The 18,531-nt window shown below is 48.6% G+C and overlaps 1 protein-coding gene across 1 annotated transcript; it reads left to right on the forward strand.

The window, feature by feature from the left end:
- The first annotated feature begins 1,808 nt into the window (after positions 1-1,808).
- GLB1L (galactosidase beta 1 like) lies at positions 1,809-17,411 on the forward strand. Its single transcript, XM_075317114.1, has 16 exons — positions 1,809-2,040; positions 3,222-3,391; positions 4,090-4,240; positions 4,750-4,810; positions 5,409-5,503; positions 7,790-7,970; positions 9,491-9,549; positions 10,041-10,162; positions 10,248-10,288; positions 12,552-12,670; positions 13,512-13,586; positions 13,665-13,754; positions 13,844-13,957; positions 15,624-15,755; positions 15,832-16,056; positions 16,889-17,411. The coding sequence occupies exons 1-16, from the start codon at positions 1,981-1,983 to the stop codon at positions 17,090-17,092; spliced, it is 1,899 nt and encodes a 632-aa protein (XP_075173229.1). The 5' UTR covers positions 1,809-1,980; the 3' UTR covers positions 17,093-17,411.
- Positions 17,412-18,531: the final 1,120 nt, after the last annotated feature.

Here is an 18,531-nt window from a genome sequence, read left to right on the forward strand (position 1 = left end):
CATGAGCTCTGACGTACATTTTCATAATATGTTGATAAGGAAAGTATGAAGCCGTCTTGGGAGCGGAAGCTGGTTCATACAGGCAGATGACTGCGCTGGTGCTGTAACTGCAGGGGTCACTTAACCATTTAAATGCCACTGTCAATCTCTGACAGCCCCATGTCAATTTTATGCTTGTCCTCATACTCAGCTCTGCTGTTCCAAGGTGCCTGTCTACATGCTCAGCTCAACTCTGCTTTTCCAAGGTGCCTGTTTGCATACCTAACTCTTCTGCTCATAGAGGCCTTTATACATAACCAGTTCTGCCATTGTACAAGGTGCATTGCAGCATATTCCATGCTACTGGTGCCTTCCAGCCTTTCCAGCTCTGCTGATCATATGGAGGCAACTCCCTACACGTACCACCGTGTCTGATGGCTTACATGGCAGTAAGTGGAGGCTGATGTTCCTATATGGCCACAGCATGATGAGTGACAGCTATGATGCTGATGCTCATGATGTGAGTCTATTCCTTTATGGGCCGTGTGGGGTGGTCTGTGGCCCTATCAGGGGTCTGGATCGCCTTGTCTTAGTGTGTTTATAATTGTGTAAATTAGTTTTTATGTGTCTGTATGACAATGAGCAGGAATATACACAGACAACCCGACCCACAAAGGCCCGCTCCTGACGCACCCGTTAATCAAAGTGCAGGGCAGTTCTGCAACTTTGATTAAAGGGAACCTGTCAGCAGAAATTTCGCAATAAACCTAAAAGATTCCCCTTCTGCAGCTCCTGGGCTGCATTCTAGAAAGGTTCCTGTTGTTATTGTGCCCCCTTTGAGACCTAAATAAATACTTTATAAAGTCTTACCTTTTTGTATGCAAATGTTTTTTATGGTCACGGGGGCGGGCTGTCTTGCGTCCGTTATTCGCCTCCTGCCGCTTTACGCCGTCCCCTATTGCTCATTTCCATACATGAGGACGCCGCCCAGTGCTCCCGAGGTCTCATGCATGCCCAGTGGCACTATCGCGGGATAGCACTGTGTAAAGCGTGACCGCTGGTGAGGTGATTGCGCAGGCGCGAGATTATGGGCGGCGCTTTGATTGTCATCAGCAGCATCATCCAAGTACCCGCCCATAATCTCGCGCCTGCGGTAATAGGTGACGTGGGTTCATATGGCCAGTGCTTGCGCATAACAGTGGAGACAGTGGGAAAAGCGCAGGCATGACATTATGGGTGGGTACTTGGATGACGCTGCTGATGACAATCACAGCGCCGCCCATAATCTCGCGCCTGCGCAATCACCTCACCAGCGGTCACGCTTTACACAGTGATGTCCCGCGAGAGTGGCACTGGGCATGCGCGAGACCTCGGGAGCACTGGGCGGCGTCCTCATGTATGGAAATGAGCAATGGGGGACGGCGAACAGCGGCAGGAGGGCGAATAACGGACGCAAGACAGCCCGCCCCCATGACCATAAAAAAACATTTGCATACAAAAAGGTAAGACTTTATAAAGTATTTATTTAGGTCTCAAAAGGGGCACAATAACAACAGGAACCTTTCCAGAATGCAGCCCAGGAGCTGCAGAGGGGGAAGCTTTTAGGTTTAGTGTGAAATCTCTGCTGACAGGTTCCCTTTAAAGATATTTCAGCAACTAAGCATCCGATCTTCCTATAACAGCTATGCCTGCACTCAGCATCATAGTGCCAGCATGACACTGCCTGCACCGTATATAGCAAAATCCTGCTGGGTGGTTCCCTTTAACTGGTCAGGATCATGTGACCTCCTTCAGCCTATGAGCTGCCGCTTTCCGTGCTGGCGGCTGTTACTATCTATCCATCAGGAAGTGTTGCTGTAGACACAATAGTTCTGATACATTCGGTCTCTAGGACCCTGCGGACGCTGCAGCCGGAGGCGGTGATCACGTGATGATGAGGATGTTCAGTGAAGTATCAGGAGGAGGAAGGCGATGAGCGATCAGTGAGCGGCGGCAGCGGTGATGGCGGGGGCGCTGTGGCTGGTGCTGGCGGTGGTGGGGGGCTCCCTGTGCCCCCTGGTGGTGAGTATGAACAGTTCTGCACCTGTGTAATCCCTGTGTATCAGTCTCCGCCTGTCTCTATCTCTGCTGCTGTCAGTGAATGGGAACTTTACATCCAGACAGAAAGTAAAAAAAAAAAGACTGTCCGGAGCTTCACAGCGCGGGGGTCGTCACAGTGTGTCAGGAGTCAGCGCCCCCGGGACCACGCAGGAAAGTCACTGACACGACGCCCAGCACATGTAGGGTTAATGTACAGCACCCGCCGGGGGAAGGTTTAATTGTTTGTGATCTAGTAGTGTTTCTATATCTGTCTAGCCTGAAATGGCTGATAACAGGGAGCAATAGGGGGGACAGGGACTATGCTGGGGGCAGATTGGGGGCTGCACAAGGGGGATGTATCGTGAGGGGAGGATGTGGCGAATAGGGGTATGGGGGCTATACCAATGGGGGAGCGGGGAATATAGTGTGGGGGGGGGGCAGTGTCTATACAGAGAGTGGTATGGGCACTAAACCAGGGGCAGTGGGGGCTGCACTGGGGGGAGGGGGTGCAACAGGGGGAGCGGGGGCTGCACTGGGGGGAGGGGGTGCAACAGGGGGAGCGGGGGCTGCACTGGGGGGGGTGCAATGGAGGAGCAGGGGCTGCACTGGGGGGGGGGGTGCAACAGGGGGAGCAGGGGCTGCACTGGGGGGGGTGCAACAGGGGGAGCAGGGGCTGCACTGGGGGGGTGCAACAGGGGGAGCGGGGGCTGCACTGGGGGGGGACAAGGACTATATTGGGGGCTGCACAGGGAGGGTACCGTGAGGGGTGGATGTGGCGAATACGGGTATGGAGGCTATACCAGAGGGGGAGCGGGGACTATGCAGAGAGTGGTACAGGGGCTAAACCTGGGGGGGTGCAACAGGGGGAGCGGGGGCTGCACTGGGGGGAGGAGGTAACTGGGACTATATTGGAAGGGGTGTAACTGGGGGGAGCAGGGGCTGCATCGGGGGGGGTTGACTGAGACTATATTGGAAGAGGGGGGGGTAACTTGGACTATATTGGAAGGGTCTGTATCGGGAGGGGGGGCAGGGACTATACTGAAGGTTGGGGAGGTGGAGGGGGGGGCACGGCGTTGGTGTGATCTGACACTGATTGGCCATATCCTTACCCTGCACGGTTCTGATCCGTTACCTCCTCTGCGCTCCTCTCCTGTGTCCTGCAGGTCTGCGGAGACCAGTCCTTCACCATTGACTACAGCAGGGACTGTTTCCTGAAGGACGGGAGATGTTTCCGCTACGTCTCGGGCAGCATCCACTATTCCCGGATCCCCGCCAGCTACTGGAGAGACCGGCTGCTGAAGATGTACATGGCCGGGCTGAACGCCGTACAAGTGTAAGAGGTTTTCCTAAATGTTGCAGTCTGGGTGACTCCAGGTGACCTCCATAGATCCAAAAACTGTTTGGAGGCTCAGTGATGTGTAAGATGCGATTGCCCCAGTCTTCGCAGTTATCAGCCGCTGTGTTAAGCTGGTGTCACACACAGCGACAACGACAACGACGTCGCTGCTACGTCACCATTTTCTGTGACGTTGCAGCGACGTCCCGTCGCTGTCGCTGTGTGTGACATCCAGCAACGACCTGGCCCCTGCTGTGAGGTCGCCGCTCGTTGCTGAATGTCCAGCTTCATTTTTTGGTCGTCGCTCTCCCGCTGTGAAGCACATATCGCTGTGTGTGACAGCGAGAGAGCGACAAAATGAAGCGAGCAGCGAGCAGGAGCCGGCGTCTGGCAGCTGCGGAAAGCTGTAACCAGCGTAAACATCGGGTAACTAAGGGAAGACCTTTCCCTGGTTACCCGATATTTACCTTAGTTACCAGCCTCCGCCGCTCTTGCTGCTAGTGCCGGCTCCTGCTCTCTGCACATGTAGCGACGTTATGATCGCTGCTTCTGCTGTCTTTGACAGCTAAGCAGCGATCATAACAGCGACTTACAAGGTCGCTGTTACGTCACCAAAAATGGTGACGTAACAGCGACGTCGTTGTCGCTGTCGCTTAGTGTGAACCCAGCTTTACTGTGTACCTGTCGCTCTCTAGGTACGTGCCCTGGAACTTCCATGAGCCTCAGCCCGGGGTGTTTAACTTCCGGGGGGACCACGATCTGGAACATTTCCTGAACCTGACCATGGAGCTGGGGCTTCTGGTGATCATGAGGCCGGGGCCTTATATCTGTGCGGAGTGGGACATGGTAAGGAGCCGAATTGCGATCATTTTCTGGGAGAAATACTGCATTTTCTGGAGCAATTTCAAGGGTGCCAACACTTTCGCACATGCCTGTAATAAGCGACGCTGACTTCTTGTTGACGTACTTAGCCAGATGATATCTTAGATTTTGCTTCCTATAAATTCAATGTCGGGACTTTCCATGGCTTTGAAATAAAAGGTGCTTTTCTGTGTTTGACTGTACATGAGGTCACTGCGCGGACCTTCTGCTGTTACATGCAGCAGTTATAAACAAGCAGAGCTGCAGTGTAAAGCATGGTGGGAGAGAGCGCAGCAGCCGGAGCCTCGCATTAATTTCAGATTTCTTATCCCCTTTTATTAAAGGGGATGGGACCGGCTCAGGTCCCCCTCCAATCAGCTCTTTCAGGGACCGGGGGGATAATTCTAGCACTGAAGCCTCTTCTTTAGCAATAATTGTCACTCGGGGCAGTCATCTCTACGGCTTCATGCGGTTGCTGATGTTTTTTCTATTAGGGCGGACTCCCGGCCTGGCTGCTGAACAAGAAGGATATCCGCCTGCGTGCCTCCGATCCAGGTCGGTATAAAAGCGGAGAATTGGGGGGAGATGTTTGCTTATTGTTATTTTTACTGCTGTATAATGAGTCCAGTGGGAGGAGCTTCTTGACAGCGGTCACTGTGCTCCGCCCACTGGACTCCTAAAGCCAAAAACGAGCAGAAGTTTACACGAAAGAAAAAAAGTATAGTTATCATGTCTTCTACATCAATCTGCTCTGTCTGTAACATGATGGCCACGGATAAGACTGCGCCAAAACACCACGGGGCAGACTTCTTACATTCTTAGGGCAGGCACACAGTGTCTCCACCATCTCTGGGCTGGAGTATAATGTCATACACTTTCTGGGGTACCGTTAATAAAGTGACGTGGCCACACCCCCTTTCCTCTAAGTCCCACCCACTTTTGGGGAACTTGCTGGCGTTTAATTCCCTCAGACATCTGAGCTTTTCTTTCTATGTTCAGCAGAGGATTGGCTGCAGCGCTGCGTCTGCCCCTCTCTCTGAATGCAGCCTGAGGACGCGTTGCTGGGATTGTGCGCAATTTCTTACGTTTTCTCTCTATAAGGCCCTGTGTGCATGAGACTTCAGTATAACTGATGAGCCCCTTCTGTTTCCAGACTACCTGGAAGCTGTGGACTCGTGGCTCTCCGTCCTGCTCCCCAAGATACGGCCACGTCTGTACAACAACGGTGGAAATATAATCACTGTCCAGGTAAAGGCGATCAGCTCCCATTCAACCATTTATTTTTTTTTTTTTATTTTTTATTTTTTTTTTTTTTATAAATTATATTCATACCTCTTATAATTTTTGCTGATGGAGCGATCGCACGCTGACATACCAATTCCCATCAGACCCTCTTGACATTTCATGATGGAAGCGGGGCCATTGTGTTACCATATCAGCAGGGTGCCTTCTTAGGCTATGTGCCCACGCTGCGGATTTTGCCGCGGATTTTGCCGCGGATTTACTGCGGATTTCCCGAAAATCTGCAGCAGCGGCACTTCCAAGCCATTTCAATGGCATTTTGAAATGCTGTGTCCATGCTGCGGATTTTTCCGCTGCGGATTTGCCGCGGATTTTGATGCGGAAAAATCTGCAGCATGTCAATTATTTGTTGCGGATTTTGGTGCGGATTTGGGTATAGAATGGGGAAAAAAAAAAAAATCCGCATCAAAATCCGCGGCAAATCCGCGGGTGCGGATTTGCCGCAAAAGTCGCGGATTTTCATGCAGAAAAATCCGCAGGTACATTCTACCGTGGACACATAGCCTTAAGGCCCTGTGCCCACACTGCGGATTTTGACGCAGATTTTCAGAAATCTGCATGTCCATTGTGAAGCCAGCAAAGTCTGAGAATTCTGAAGTGCTGTGCCCACGTTGCTTATTTTTCCCTTCCGTATTTGGTGCAGATTTGGTGCAGAAAAAATGAAATCTGCACCAAATACGCAAGGGAAAAATACTCAACGTGGGCACAGCACTTCAGAATTCTCATAGACTTTGCTGGATTCACAATGGACATGCAGATTTCTTAAAATCCGCGTTAAGATACACAGTGTGGGCACAGGGCCTTACTCTTGTGTAGCCAGAGTTTTGTAGGAGGCAATTGTTTAATAAAGAATATATTTAATGTTGTATTTTTTAAAAAATAAATAAGAAAAATTAAAAAAAAAATTCTAACCCTCCCATTTTTGAATAAAAATCCAGACATATCTTCTATTCCTATGTCCATCAATGTCCATCAAAGTCCAATCTATCAAAATAAAAAAGTGATAAAATAATTAAAATTCCCTTATAGTTAATGCTGTAAAGGGAACCAAAAATGAAATGCCATTTTTTTTATTTTATAGATGCCAGTCAAAAAACAATGCAATTAAAAAGCAGCAATCAGCATCTTTCATTACATTTTATATGGCTATGGTTGATGGAAAAATTTAAAAATGAGCATTTTTAATATATAATTTATTTTTTTATTATAATGTATGTTAATTTTATTTTTTTCCCCTTTAAATTCTAAGCTTTGTTGTCCACGCCACCTCTTACATTTCATTGCCAAATTCCTTTACGACACTTCTACATTTTTTTTTTTCTTTTTTCTTTCTTGTGAAATTGTAGTCACTTGTGGAGCCATTAGAGGCCGCACTAGTGCTTGCGGAGCCTCTTGTGCCGTCAGATGGAGGACATTGGGATCTAATAACCTCCCTTATGTCGTCCTCCAATTCAAAAAATAAAACAATGATGGTGCGCAAATTTCTGGCAGAGTCTTAAGGCCCCGTCACACACAGAGATAAATCTTTGGCAGATCTGTGGTTGCAGTGAAATCATGGACATTTGTTCCATTTGTACACAGCCACAAACCTGCCACTGATTGTCCACAATTTCACTGCAACCACAGATCTGCCGCAGATTTATCTCTGTGTGTGACAGGGCCTTTAGGTTGTGTTCACAAAGAGGGGTTTTATGGTTGGAGCAAATCCTCTCCAAGAAATGCTTAAAAAATGCTTGGAAAACCTTTTCTGTTAATTTCTATGGGAAATCTAATTTGTTGCTCATAAATTCAGTTTTGTTTTTTTTTTTTTTCCCTGCTTCAGATTTTTAAAGGACGCCTTTTGTAAAAAATAAATAAGAAGACAAGGTGCATTTTAGTTGTGGTGTGTTTTTTTTTTTGTTTGTTTTTTTTTTGCTTGTTTTGGTGGAATCTGCTCTTTGGCAGTGTCTCAGTAAACAGCTGCAACAAAGGAAAAAAACTTTCAAAAACTTTGTAAACTCTTTAAAAAAAAAAAAAAGGTAAACTCTCCCAAAAAAGGGGCATTTACTGAAGCACTTGAAAAACCTGCTTGAATTTTTTTTTTTTTTTTTTTTAACCGGCTCAAAGAAACTTCTATGTGAACAGAGCCTTCAAAAATGCCCCCAAAATAATTAACCCTTTAAGCCTGCGTGATCCTCCGCTGCAGGTTTCGCGCTTCTGTCGCATCTGCCTAACGCTCTTGTGATCCTGCAGGTGGAGAACGAGTACGGGAGCTTCGCGGCCTGTGATTTCGGGTACATGCGCCACCTCCACGCCGTGTTCCGCCTGTTCCTGGGAGACGACGTTGTGCTCTTCACCACGGATGGGAACGCTGATTACTTTCTGAAGTGCGGCACCCTGCAGGATCTCTACACCACGGTGGACTTCGGCCCCGGTCAGTGATCAATATTACTTCTAGGTGTCTCAGTTTCTTCTTCGCTCTGCCTCCTTTTTTGGGGTGGGGACTGCACAGATCAATGCTCCATAGCTCTAGGACTCTGTACCTGAAGGTAACAGTACCCCCCCATATGACGGGAGACCCCACACTCGGGGCTGTACTGTATTTCGGTACCTGAAGTTTATTATCGTGATCCTGTGTTTTTTTTTTTTTTTTTTTTTTATTTATTTATTTATTTTTTTTTTTTTTATTTTATAAAAGGGTCGTCCAGAGCTGGGATATTGATGACCTAAACATGGGGGATGTCCTCCATATCAGATGGGGGTCTTACACCCTGCTCCCCCATAATCAGTGGTCTGCAGCTGCTGAATGTGAACAGTATCCAGAACAGCACAGCGCCATGCAGCATGTAGTGGTCGTTCTCTGTACTGCAGCTCCGTCCCTATTGAAGTGAATGGAGCTGCAGCACTCGGTTTATGGAGCCGTCCTGACTCTGTATGTCCGGGTGTCTCGGGGCCGCACACAGCTGATCACATGTGACGTCAGGTGTCTGACCCTCCACCAATCTGATACTGATGCCCTATCTAATCATGGACACTCCCTTTTAATAATCCTAAAATCAGCAGCTATGCCTTTCCTTTTCTCACATTTTCAAGATCTCTGTTTGCTGTCAGTGAACGAGAAAATATATTTTCATCCAGAGTCTAAAACTCGTACAAAACCGCACATATTGGATGAATGATGGCCATACTGCCGCTTTTTGGAGGGAAGAGGCCAGTTTTGTTACGGTGGTATCTCCTTTCTCTCCTGCCAGAAAAGTTGGGCACATGAAATATTAACATGTCAAATTGTCCTGGAGGTCTCTCACCGCATCCTCGCTGCACGGATAACTCGTGCACGCTCGGCCTGAGCATGTATATGTATGGGGAATCGGGAAAAGCTTTGTTGACCAAATATGGCCCCTTAATTCTTCACAGCTGAGGGTTTGTTACAATTTGTATCCAGCCCATCCTCTGTGTTCTGCACATCGCCGTGCACTCTCTCCTGTCCGGATAGTTACATATTACCTGGATTGATACATTGTAACTCTAGACAATTAAAAAAAAAAAAAAAAAAAAGGCCCATCAATGCAGGGGGCTGCCAAGAGGACTCCTTTTGGCACATTGCTGGGTGCATAGCAGCCTATGGAGACATTTAGCATGTTGACCATCTGATATATGGGGGGTGTCTGGGACCTGAACCCATCTCTGGACCTCGGTCCTCTGTGATGGTCGCCCTTACCCCTTTTTCCAAATTCCCTTTTATCAGAATTCCCACTGGACGACTCCTCTCCATCCTCGCCGGCGCCAGATGGGGTCCAATTCCAGAGATTGATACTTGTCCTGCCGGTTGGACATTTACATGGGTACACCATAACCTCCTGAGATGGCACCACCCCTGTGACCTCCGAGTGTTGGATTTATTGCATATACAGTGGATGGAGATTAATTTATTGCGTATGGGTTTTTGTCTTTCAGTGGATAATGTCACCAAAGCCTTTGAAGCGATGCGCAGATATCAGCCCCGAGGACCCCTGGTAATGTCGTCACTTCTATATGGTGCAGTGATAACGGACTGTACGGCAGGATAATAGATATCATTGGTCGTATCAGGGACATGTGACCACGGCAGATACATAGGGTCCAGCTGTATACGGACCCCCGAGCTCCCACTTATAATGTAATGATACACACTAGATGACCCTCTGCACACCCCTCTATTTTGGTGGGCTCTTAGGACATGTAATGTGTATGAGGGTCCCCCGACTCTTTCCCCTGAAACCAACAAAATGTAGGGACATTGAATTACACCCATCATCCATAGGAGATAACGCACGGCCCGAAGAGTCTGGCAGCAGCTCGTTTCCCTCCTCCCGTCCTGAACACATGCACGCTCGTCAGAGATCAGCGCATATATATATATATATATATATAATTATAATGGGGGGAGGTCTTGCTGGCTCCACTGTGGGTCTTATTTGGGGACTGTCCTTGTTCTTGTCTGTACTAATCGGAGCCTCTGCCGCAGGTGAACTCTGAGTATTACACGGGCTGGCTGGATTATTGGGGGGAGAAGCACGCGGTGACCCCCTCGGACACTGTGAGCCGGGGTCTGCAGGCCATCCTGGAGAGCGGCGCCAGCGTGAACATGTAAGGGGGGGTGTAGAGCACGATCCGGGGACTGGATATCGGTCACTGATATCACTCACTGCTGCCCCCTGGTGGTCTCTTTCAGGTACATGTTTGAGGGCGGCACCAACTTTGGCTACTGGAACGGTAAGAGATGAAAATGTGATCTGACTTATTGCTATTCCCTAAATGCTGCAACTATGATCGTAACGCGGCCAACCTGATATGACATATTCCCCCTTGTGCTACTGAATGTGCTGTGCGCCCTGGAGACATGGACTCCACAAGGTCTATGACGCGTCCTATGCGATCCGGCGTCACGCAGAGCCGCTCACTTCTGTTTCTGATAACGTTACGACGCCACACACTTGCCGAGACCCAGAGCATGGACGGCGGGTATCGAGTGTGCGGGGTCTTAACGTTATCGGCACCGCTCCCTTCTGATGTGACAGCGCGTGGCTCTGGCTGGAGCTGGGTAACCTCCATAAGTCTGGCCTCCGTGGATCAGACTGGTCTCTAGATTCACTAAATCTCATCCTGATTGATCATCTGCTGGAAAAACAAGTCTTCACCTTGAACTCGTGCTCATGCACCTTGCACCATTCCTGACCGGCCATTATCTGAGGCACGGCCATTGTGGCCATGAAGGGGGTACTGGGTCTGTACAATGTTTAAGCTGGTGGCATGAATAACATCCTCGTGACCCCAGAACGTCACCCATCACTCTGCCCCCGATGACTCGACTTCCTCTTATTGGGCATCCTGGTAAGTGATTCACCCGGCCGTCCACATGATGGAAAATGTGATCCATCCAACCGAGCGCCTTTATCCATCACTCTGTGGTCCACTTTTGATCACATACCTATTACAGGTACGGTCAACAGTGCACAGGGCTCAGTACGGGTTCTCTGCAGCCCTGTATGCGGGAAACTGTGACTACATGCTCGGGTGCTCAGTACTGGTAACTAGTGATGAGCGGGCACTACCATGCTCAGGTGCTCAGTACTGGTAACTAGTGATGAGCGGGCACTACCCTGCTCGGGTGCTCAGTACTGGTAACTAGTGATGAGCGGGCACTACCATGCTCAGGTGCTCAGTACTGGTAACTAGTGATGAGCGGGCACTACCATGCTCGGGTGCTCAGTACTGGTAACTAGTGATGAGCGGGCACTACCATGCTCGGGTGCTCAGTACTGGTAACTAGTGATGAGCGGGCACTACCATGCTCGGGTGCTCAGTACTGGTAACTAGTGATGAGCGGGCACTACCATGCTCAGGTGCTCAGTACTGGTAACTAGTGATGAGCGGGCACTACCATGCTCGGGTGTTCGGTACTCAGAACTAGTGATGAGCGGGCACTACCATGCTCGGGTGCTCAGTACTGGTAACTAGTGATGAGCGGGCACTACCATGCTCGGGTGCTCAGTACTGGTAACTAGTGATGAGCGGGCACTACCATGCTCAGGTGCTCAGTACTGGTAACTAGTGATGAGCGGGCACTACGATGCTCAGGTGCTCAGTACTGGTAACTAGTGATGAGCGGGCACTACCATGCTCGGGTGCTCAGTACTGGTAACTAGTGATGAGCGGGCACTACCATGCTCGGGTGCTCAGTACTGGTAACTAGTGATGAGCGGGCACTACCATTCTCAGGTGCTCAGTACTGGTAACTAGTGATGAGCGGGCACTACCATGCTCGGGTGCTCAGTACTGGTAACTAGTGATGAGCGGGCACTACCATTCTCAGGTGCTCAGTACTGGTAACTAGTGATGAGCGGGCACTACCATGCTCAGGTGCTCAGTACTCGTAACTAGTGATGAGCGGGCACTACCATGCTCAGGTGCTCAGTACTGGTAACTAGTGATGAGCGGGCACTACCATGCTCAGGTGCTCAGTACTGGTAACTAGTGATGAGCGGGCACTACCATGCTCGGGTGCTCAGTACTGGTAACTAGTGATGAGCGGGCACTACCATGCTCGGGTGCTCAGTACTGGTAACTAGTGATGAGCGGGCACTACCATGCTCGGGTGCTCAGTACTGGTAACTAGTGATGAGCGGGCACTACCATGCTCGGGTGCTCAGTACTGGTAACTAGTGATGAGCGGGCACTACCATGCTCGGGTGCTCAGTACTGGTAACTAGTGATGAGCGGGCACTACCATGCTCGGGTGCTCAGTACTGGTAACTAGTGATGAGCGGGCACTACCATGCTCGGGTGCTCAGTACTGGTAACTAGTGATGAGTGGGCACTACCATGCTCGGGTGCTCAGTACTGGTAACTAGTGATGAGCGGGCACTAGCACACGAGCATGGTAGTGATTGCTCATCACTAATGATAATTCCTGTTATTGGGCCCATTGTGTGCACGTTTCTGATGAGTACTAATTGTAATTGTTTTCTATCTGTAGGGGCTGATTTTTCTAAGGTGTATAAGCCGATCACCACCAGCTACGACTACGATGCTCCTCTTACCGAGGCCGGGGACCCTACGGATAAATTATTGGCGATCCGTTCAGTGATTAGTAAGGTAAAGGCTGTAGATCATTGTAGCAGATATAGAAGCTGTGAGACACGTGGAGGCTGCTGGATTCAGCGAGATTCTCCAATACAACTGCTAATAGCTCATTAGTAGTATTATTAATAATAATATTATTATTATTATTATTATTATTATAATTTTTTTGTTACATAAAACCAGAAAATCCCTTTAATATCTCTGTGCAGCTTCAGGTTTTTTATGGCCTGATGGCAACAAATAAGACATTTATACCGTTAAGTAATATTTATTCATTTATATAGCGCTATTAATTCCGCAGCGCTTTACATACATTGGCAACACTGTCCCCATTGGGGCTCACAATCTAAAGTCCCTATCTGTATGTCTTTGGAGTGTGGGAGGAAACCGGAGAACCCGGAGGAAACCCACGCAAACACGGGGAGAACATACAAACTCCTTGCAGATGGTGTGCTTGGTGGGATTAGAACCCAGGACCCCAGCGCTGCAAGACTGCAGTGCTAACCAGTGAGCCACCGCAAGACTGCAGTGCTAACCACTGAGCCACCGCAAGACTGCAGTGCTAACCAGTGAGCCACCGCAAGACTGCAGTGCTAACCACTGAGCCACCGCAAGACTGCAGTGCTAACCACTGAGCCACCGTAAAGTGTCTTATAGGGATTGTCCAGGAATAATGAAAAAAATCTATCTGCTTTCTTCCAAAAACTGCTCCCACATTTATAAGAAGTGTCTGCTTGCTTCATGTGTATGGGGCTGACGTGTAAACCTCGTACATCCGGATCACAGGCCTCGACTGTGGTTTTTAATTCCAATATAAAGTTTTAATTTTTTATTTTTTTTTTTTCCTCTTTAGTTCCAGCCGGTGCCGATAGGACCTGTTCCGCCTCCAACTCAAAAGTTTGCATACGGTTTCGTCACACTCAGAAAGGTGAGTACGTGCAATACGTCTGGCACAGTATGGCCGCACACAGCTACATGAGATGACCGATGTCGTCTTCCGGTTCAGGTTGGAGATCTCGTGGATCTGTTGGATTTTCTGTCACCCTCGGACCCTTTCGTCACTCAGTACCCAATCACCTTTGAGGATGTGAAGCAGGTGACTTCTATACGTGTCATGTATCAGTCATTATCATCATTTATCAGGATTGTGATGGTATTTTTTATTTTTTTTTCTACGTTCATCAGTATTTTGGATTCATGCTGTACCGGACCGGTCTGACCGGGGATGTCCCTGACCAGACTCCTCTGTCATCAGTAGCAAATGGAGTCCATGACCGGGGTTATGTGTCAGTTGGTGGGGTAAGAGATGTCTACATCACTCCTGATGTGCAATTATCTGCACTGTCCCTTATTCCTGCGCTCCTGTGTCTGTGGAGCGCATGTTCAGAAGCCACAGCATGGAGGGCATTATATAGCAGTGCTGAGCAGTGTAGCTGTGAATCCAGCTCTGGAGTGAGAAACACTAGAAAGCAGCAGCATGGAGGACATTATACAGCAGTGTAGCTGTGAATCCAGCTCTGGGGTGAGAAACACTAGAAAGCAGCAGCATGGAGGACATTATACAGCAGTGTAGCTGTGAATCCAGCTCTGGGGTGAGAAACACTAGAAAGCAGCAGCATGGAGGACATTATACAGCAGTGTAGCTGTGAATCCAGCTCTGGGGTGAGAAACACTAGAAAGCAGCAGCATGGAGGACATTATACAGCAGTGTAGCTGTGAATCCAGCTCTGGGGTGAGAAACACTAGAAAGCAGCAGCATGGAGGACATTATACAGCAGTGTAGCTGTGAATCCAGCTCTGGGGTGAGAAACACTAGAAAGCAGCAGCATGGAGGACATTATACAGCAGTGTAGCTGTGAATCCAGCTCTGGGGTGAGAAACACTAGAAAGCAGCAGCATGGAGGACATTATACAGCAGTGTAGCTGTGAATCCAGCTCTGGGGTGAGAAACACTAGAAAGCAGCAGCATGGAGGACATTATACAGCAGTACTGAGCGGTGTAGCTGATAATCCAGCTCCGAATCATATAAACAATAGAAAGTAGCAACATGGAGGACATTATACAGCCATACTGAGCATGATGGCTCTTAATCTAGCCCGAACAATGACATGAACAATAGAAAGCAGCATGGAGACCTTATACAGGAGTACTGAGCAGTGTAGCTGTAAACCCATTTCTGAATCCTATAAATACTCGAAAGCAGCAGCACGGAGGACATTATACAGCCGTACTGAGCATAGTAGCTGTGAATTTAGCCCGAAGAATGATATGAACAATAGAAAGCAGCAGAATGGAGGACATTATACAGCAGTGTAGCTGTGAATCCAGGTCTGGGGTAAGAAACACTAGAAAGCAGCAGCATGGAGGACATTATACAGCCGTACTGAGCAGTGTAGCTGTGAATCTAGCCTGAAGAATGACATGAACAATAGAAAGCAGCAGAATGGAGGACATTATACAGCAGTACTGAGTGGTGTAACTGTGAATCCAGCTCTAAGAATGAGAAAAACACTTACTACAAAGCAGAAGAATGCAGGAAATTATACAGCAGTGTAGTTGTGAGTTCTCCAGTATTGTGAGATAATACACTCACTAGGAAGCAGCAGCATGGTGTGTGTCTCTGTCTGTGTTTCACTTTGCTCCTCCCGTCTTTCCATAGACTTCAATAGGCAGCTGTAATCTGGTCCCTCAGTGAGCAGACAGTGTGCCTTCTTATGACTAGGTGGATTGCAGTGTTCTACAGTGAATGATGGGCTCGGGAGTCCGGGGTGCAGTGATAGCCCAGTGGCTTTGTGATTCGGGTCACCAGATCCTTCTCCCCGGACCTCATCTCTCGGGGCAGAGCCGGCCGGTTACGCTGCAGACTGAGGCCGAGTTCACACCTTGCTGCTTCACTTTCAGCCTCCTCTCGTGTGCAGAGATATGACACCGCTGTTTGTTTACCATTTACTGTTTATTTTGCAGCACTTTTTCGGCGTGCTGGAAAGGGACGGCGTAAAGGACGTAAATGTGACGGGGAAGGAGGGACAATGGCTGGACGTGTTAGTTGAAAATATGGGAAGGATAAATTACGGCAGCGATCTCAAAGACTTCAAGGTAAAGACGGTGACAAAGCGAGAAAATCACCGCATAGTGATACCCGGGGTGTTATATATCTGACCTCACTCCACAGGGGCTGATAGGAAACCTGACGCTGGGGGGAGAGCTGCTGCAGAACTGGGTGCTGTATCCCCTAAATATCGACGGCCCAATTTCCCAAGGGTGGCCGCACATCATGGCCGACCACATGCGGAAGACAGCGCAGACCGAGAGCAGGACGGGGCCGGCCATCTACAGCGGGACCTTAACCGTCACCGACATCGGAGACACCTACCTGAAACTGCCCAAATGGACAAAGGTGAGAAACGGGCAGGAAAAGGTCACCGCACAATCCTGCCCTGAAATACTCTGTGCTGCTGGGACCCTGCTCCCTCCATGTAACTGTCCTCACTATTATATGTGGACAGGGCACTGCCTCCAACAAGATCAGCACAATCTTCTGCTGCTGCAGGCAATCGGATCCTTTTGTCATTGTTGTATCCAGTAACTGCACCAGCAGAATAGTGAGTGCAGCTCTGGAGAATAATACAGGAGGTAACTTAGGATCAGTAAATGTACACAGTGGCTGGACCAGCAGAATAGTGAGTGCAGCTCTGGAGTATAATACAGGAGGTAACTCAGGATCAGTAATGAATGTACACAGTGACTGCACCAGCAGAATAGTGAGTGCAGCTGTGGAATATAATACAGGAGGTAACTCAGGATCAGTAATGTAATGTATGTACACAGTGACTGCACCAGCAGAATAGTGAGTGCAGCTCTGGAGTATAATAGAGGAGGTAACTCAGGATCAGTACAGGATAAGCAATGTAATGTACACAGTGACTGCACCAGCAGAATAGTGAGTGCAGCTGTGGAGTATAATTCAGGAGCTAACTCAGGATCAGTTATGTATGTACACAGTGACTGCACCAGCAGAATAGTGAGTGCAGCTCTGGAGTATAGTACAGGATCAGTAATGTATATACACAGTGACTGCACCAGCAGAATAGTGAGTGCAGCTCTGGAGTATAGTACAGGATCAGTAATGTATATACACAGTGACTGCACCAGCAGAATAGTGAGTGCAGCTCTGGAGTATAATACAGAACATGTAATGTAATATAGCATTTGTTGTATTTCTTCTCCAGGGTCAGGTGTGGATAAACGGCTTCAATCTGGGACGGTACTGGCCCGAACGAGGGCCACAAGTAACCCTTTATGTGCCAGGCAGTATTCTGAGCTCCTCGCAGGTGAATAACATCACAGTGCTGGAGCTGGAGAAGGCCGCGGATCAGCTTCTAGTCATGTTCCTGGACAGACCCATACTGAATGGGACTTTTGTGAGAAATTGAGTAGTAATTGTGGACTATTATGAAAGTTTTCTGCTCGGTCGTGATCGGACGGACCACGGCTGCATTCTGTGAAACGACGGCATCAATGAAAAAACGTGTTACTGTAAAGCTGCTGCCACCTCCGGAGCGTGAGATCCAGGACTGTCCGAGCCGGGGCCGGGTCATCCCGGGCGGCAGCGACACTTCTATAATGATTAATGTGAATCGCCTTCTTCTGGGATCGTCACTCCTCATCTGCTTTGTAATCTTCTTTACCTCTTGCATCACACACCTCACTGTATAGAAATCAATGCCATTAAAGTGACACTTCCACCTGTCATTGAATCGCTCTGTCCTTTTTTATTATCTGTTACCTTTTCACATAGAAAATACCTCCCTGTAGCTAATTGGAAACCATCATCAGGCAGGTTAGCTGCTGCTGCTGTTGACGGATCTTACTGTGCTTTTATTTATATTCTAAGAGCTGCTGATAAACACAAGAACATTGAGTATATAAAGTGTTACTCTGCGGATGTTCAAGTGTTAAAATGTGAGTTTGATTTTTGGAATTAATACCATGAAGGTGACTGGAGGGTGATAAAGTGTTAATCGAGACCTCATTATACAAAAAAAGAGAATTTTGTTTACTTACCGTAAATTCTTTTTCTTATAGTTCCGTATTGGGAGACCCAGACCATGGGGTGTTTTAGCTTCTGCCTCCGGAGGACACACAAAGTACTACACTAAAAAGTGTAGCTCCTCCCTCTGAGCATATACACCCCCTGGATAACCAGATCTAGCCAGTTTAGTGCAAAAGCTGAAGGAGAATAGCCACCCACAAGTAAAGACAGAGCAAAAACCGGAACAACCGGAGACTCTGTCCACGACAACAGCCGGTGATAACACATGGAACAAGAAACTGCCAACAGGCAACAGGGAGGGTGCTGGGTCTCCCAATACGGAACTATAAGAAAAAAAATTTACGGTAAGTAAACAAAATTCTCTTTTTCTTTATCGTTCCTATGGGAGACCCAGACCATGGGACGTCTCAAAGCAGTCCATGGGTGGGAATAACCAGAAAACTGAGAAGTAGGCGGAGCCTAACTTCACAAATGGGCGACAGCCGCCTGAAGGATGCGTCTGCCCAAGCTCGCATCTGCCGAAGCATGAGCATGCACTTGGTAGTGCTTTGAAAAGGTATGCAGGCTAGTCCAAGTGGCAGCCTGACAGACCTGCTGAGCCGTAGCCTGGTGCCTGAAAGTCCAAGAGGCACCGACAGCTCTGGTCGAGTGTGCCTTGATCCCCGGCGGGGGAGGCACCTGAGTACACTGGTAGGCATCGGATATGGCCGACCTAATCCAACGAGCTAAGGTCGGCTTAGAAGCCGAGAGGCCCTTACGCCGACCTGTGGTTAGCACAAAAAGAGAGTTGCACCGCCTAAGAACAGCGGTGCGAGACAC

Source organism: Anomaloglossus baeobatrachus, chromosome 7, assembly GCF_048569485.1.
Source record: "Anomaloglossus baeobatrachus isolate aAnoBae1 chromosome 7, aAnoBae1.hap1, whole genome shotgun sequence".
NCBI classification, from domain to species: Eukaryota; Metazoa; Chordata; class Amphibia; order Anura; family Aromobatidae; genus Anomaloglossus; species Anomaloglossus baeobatrachus.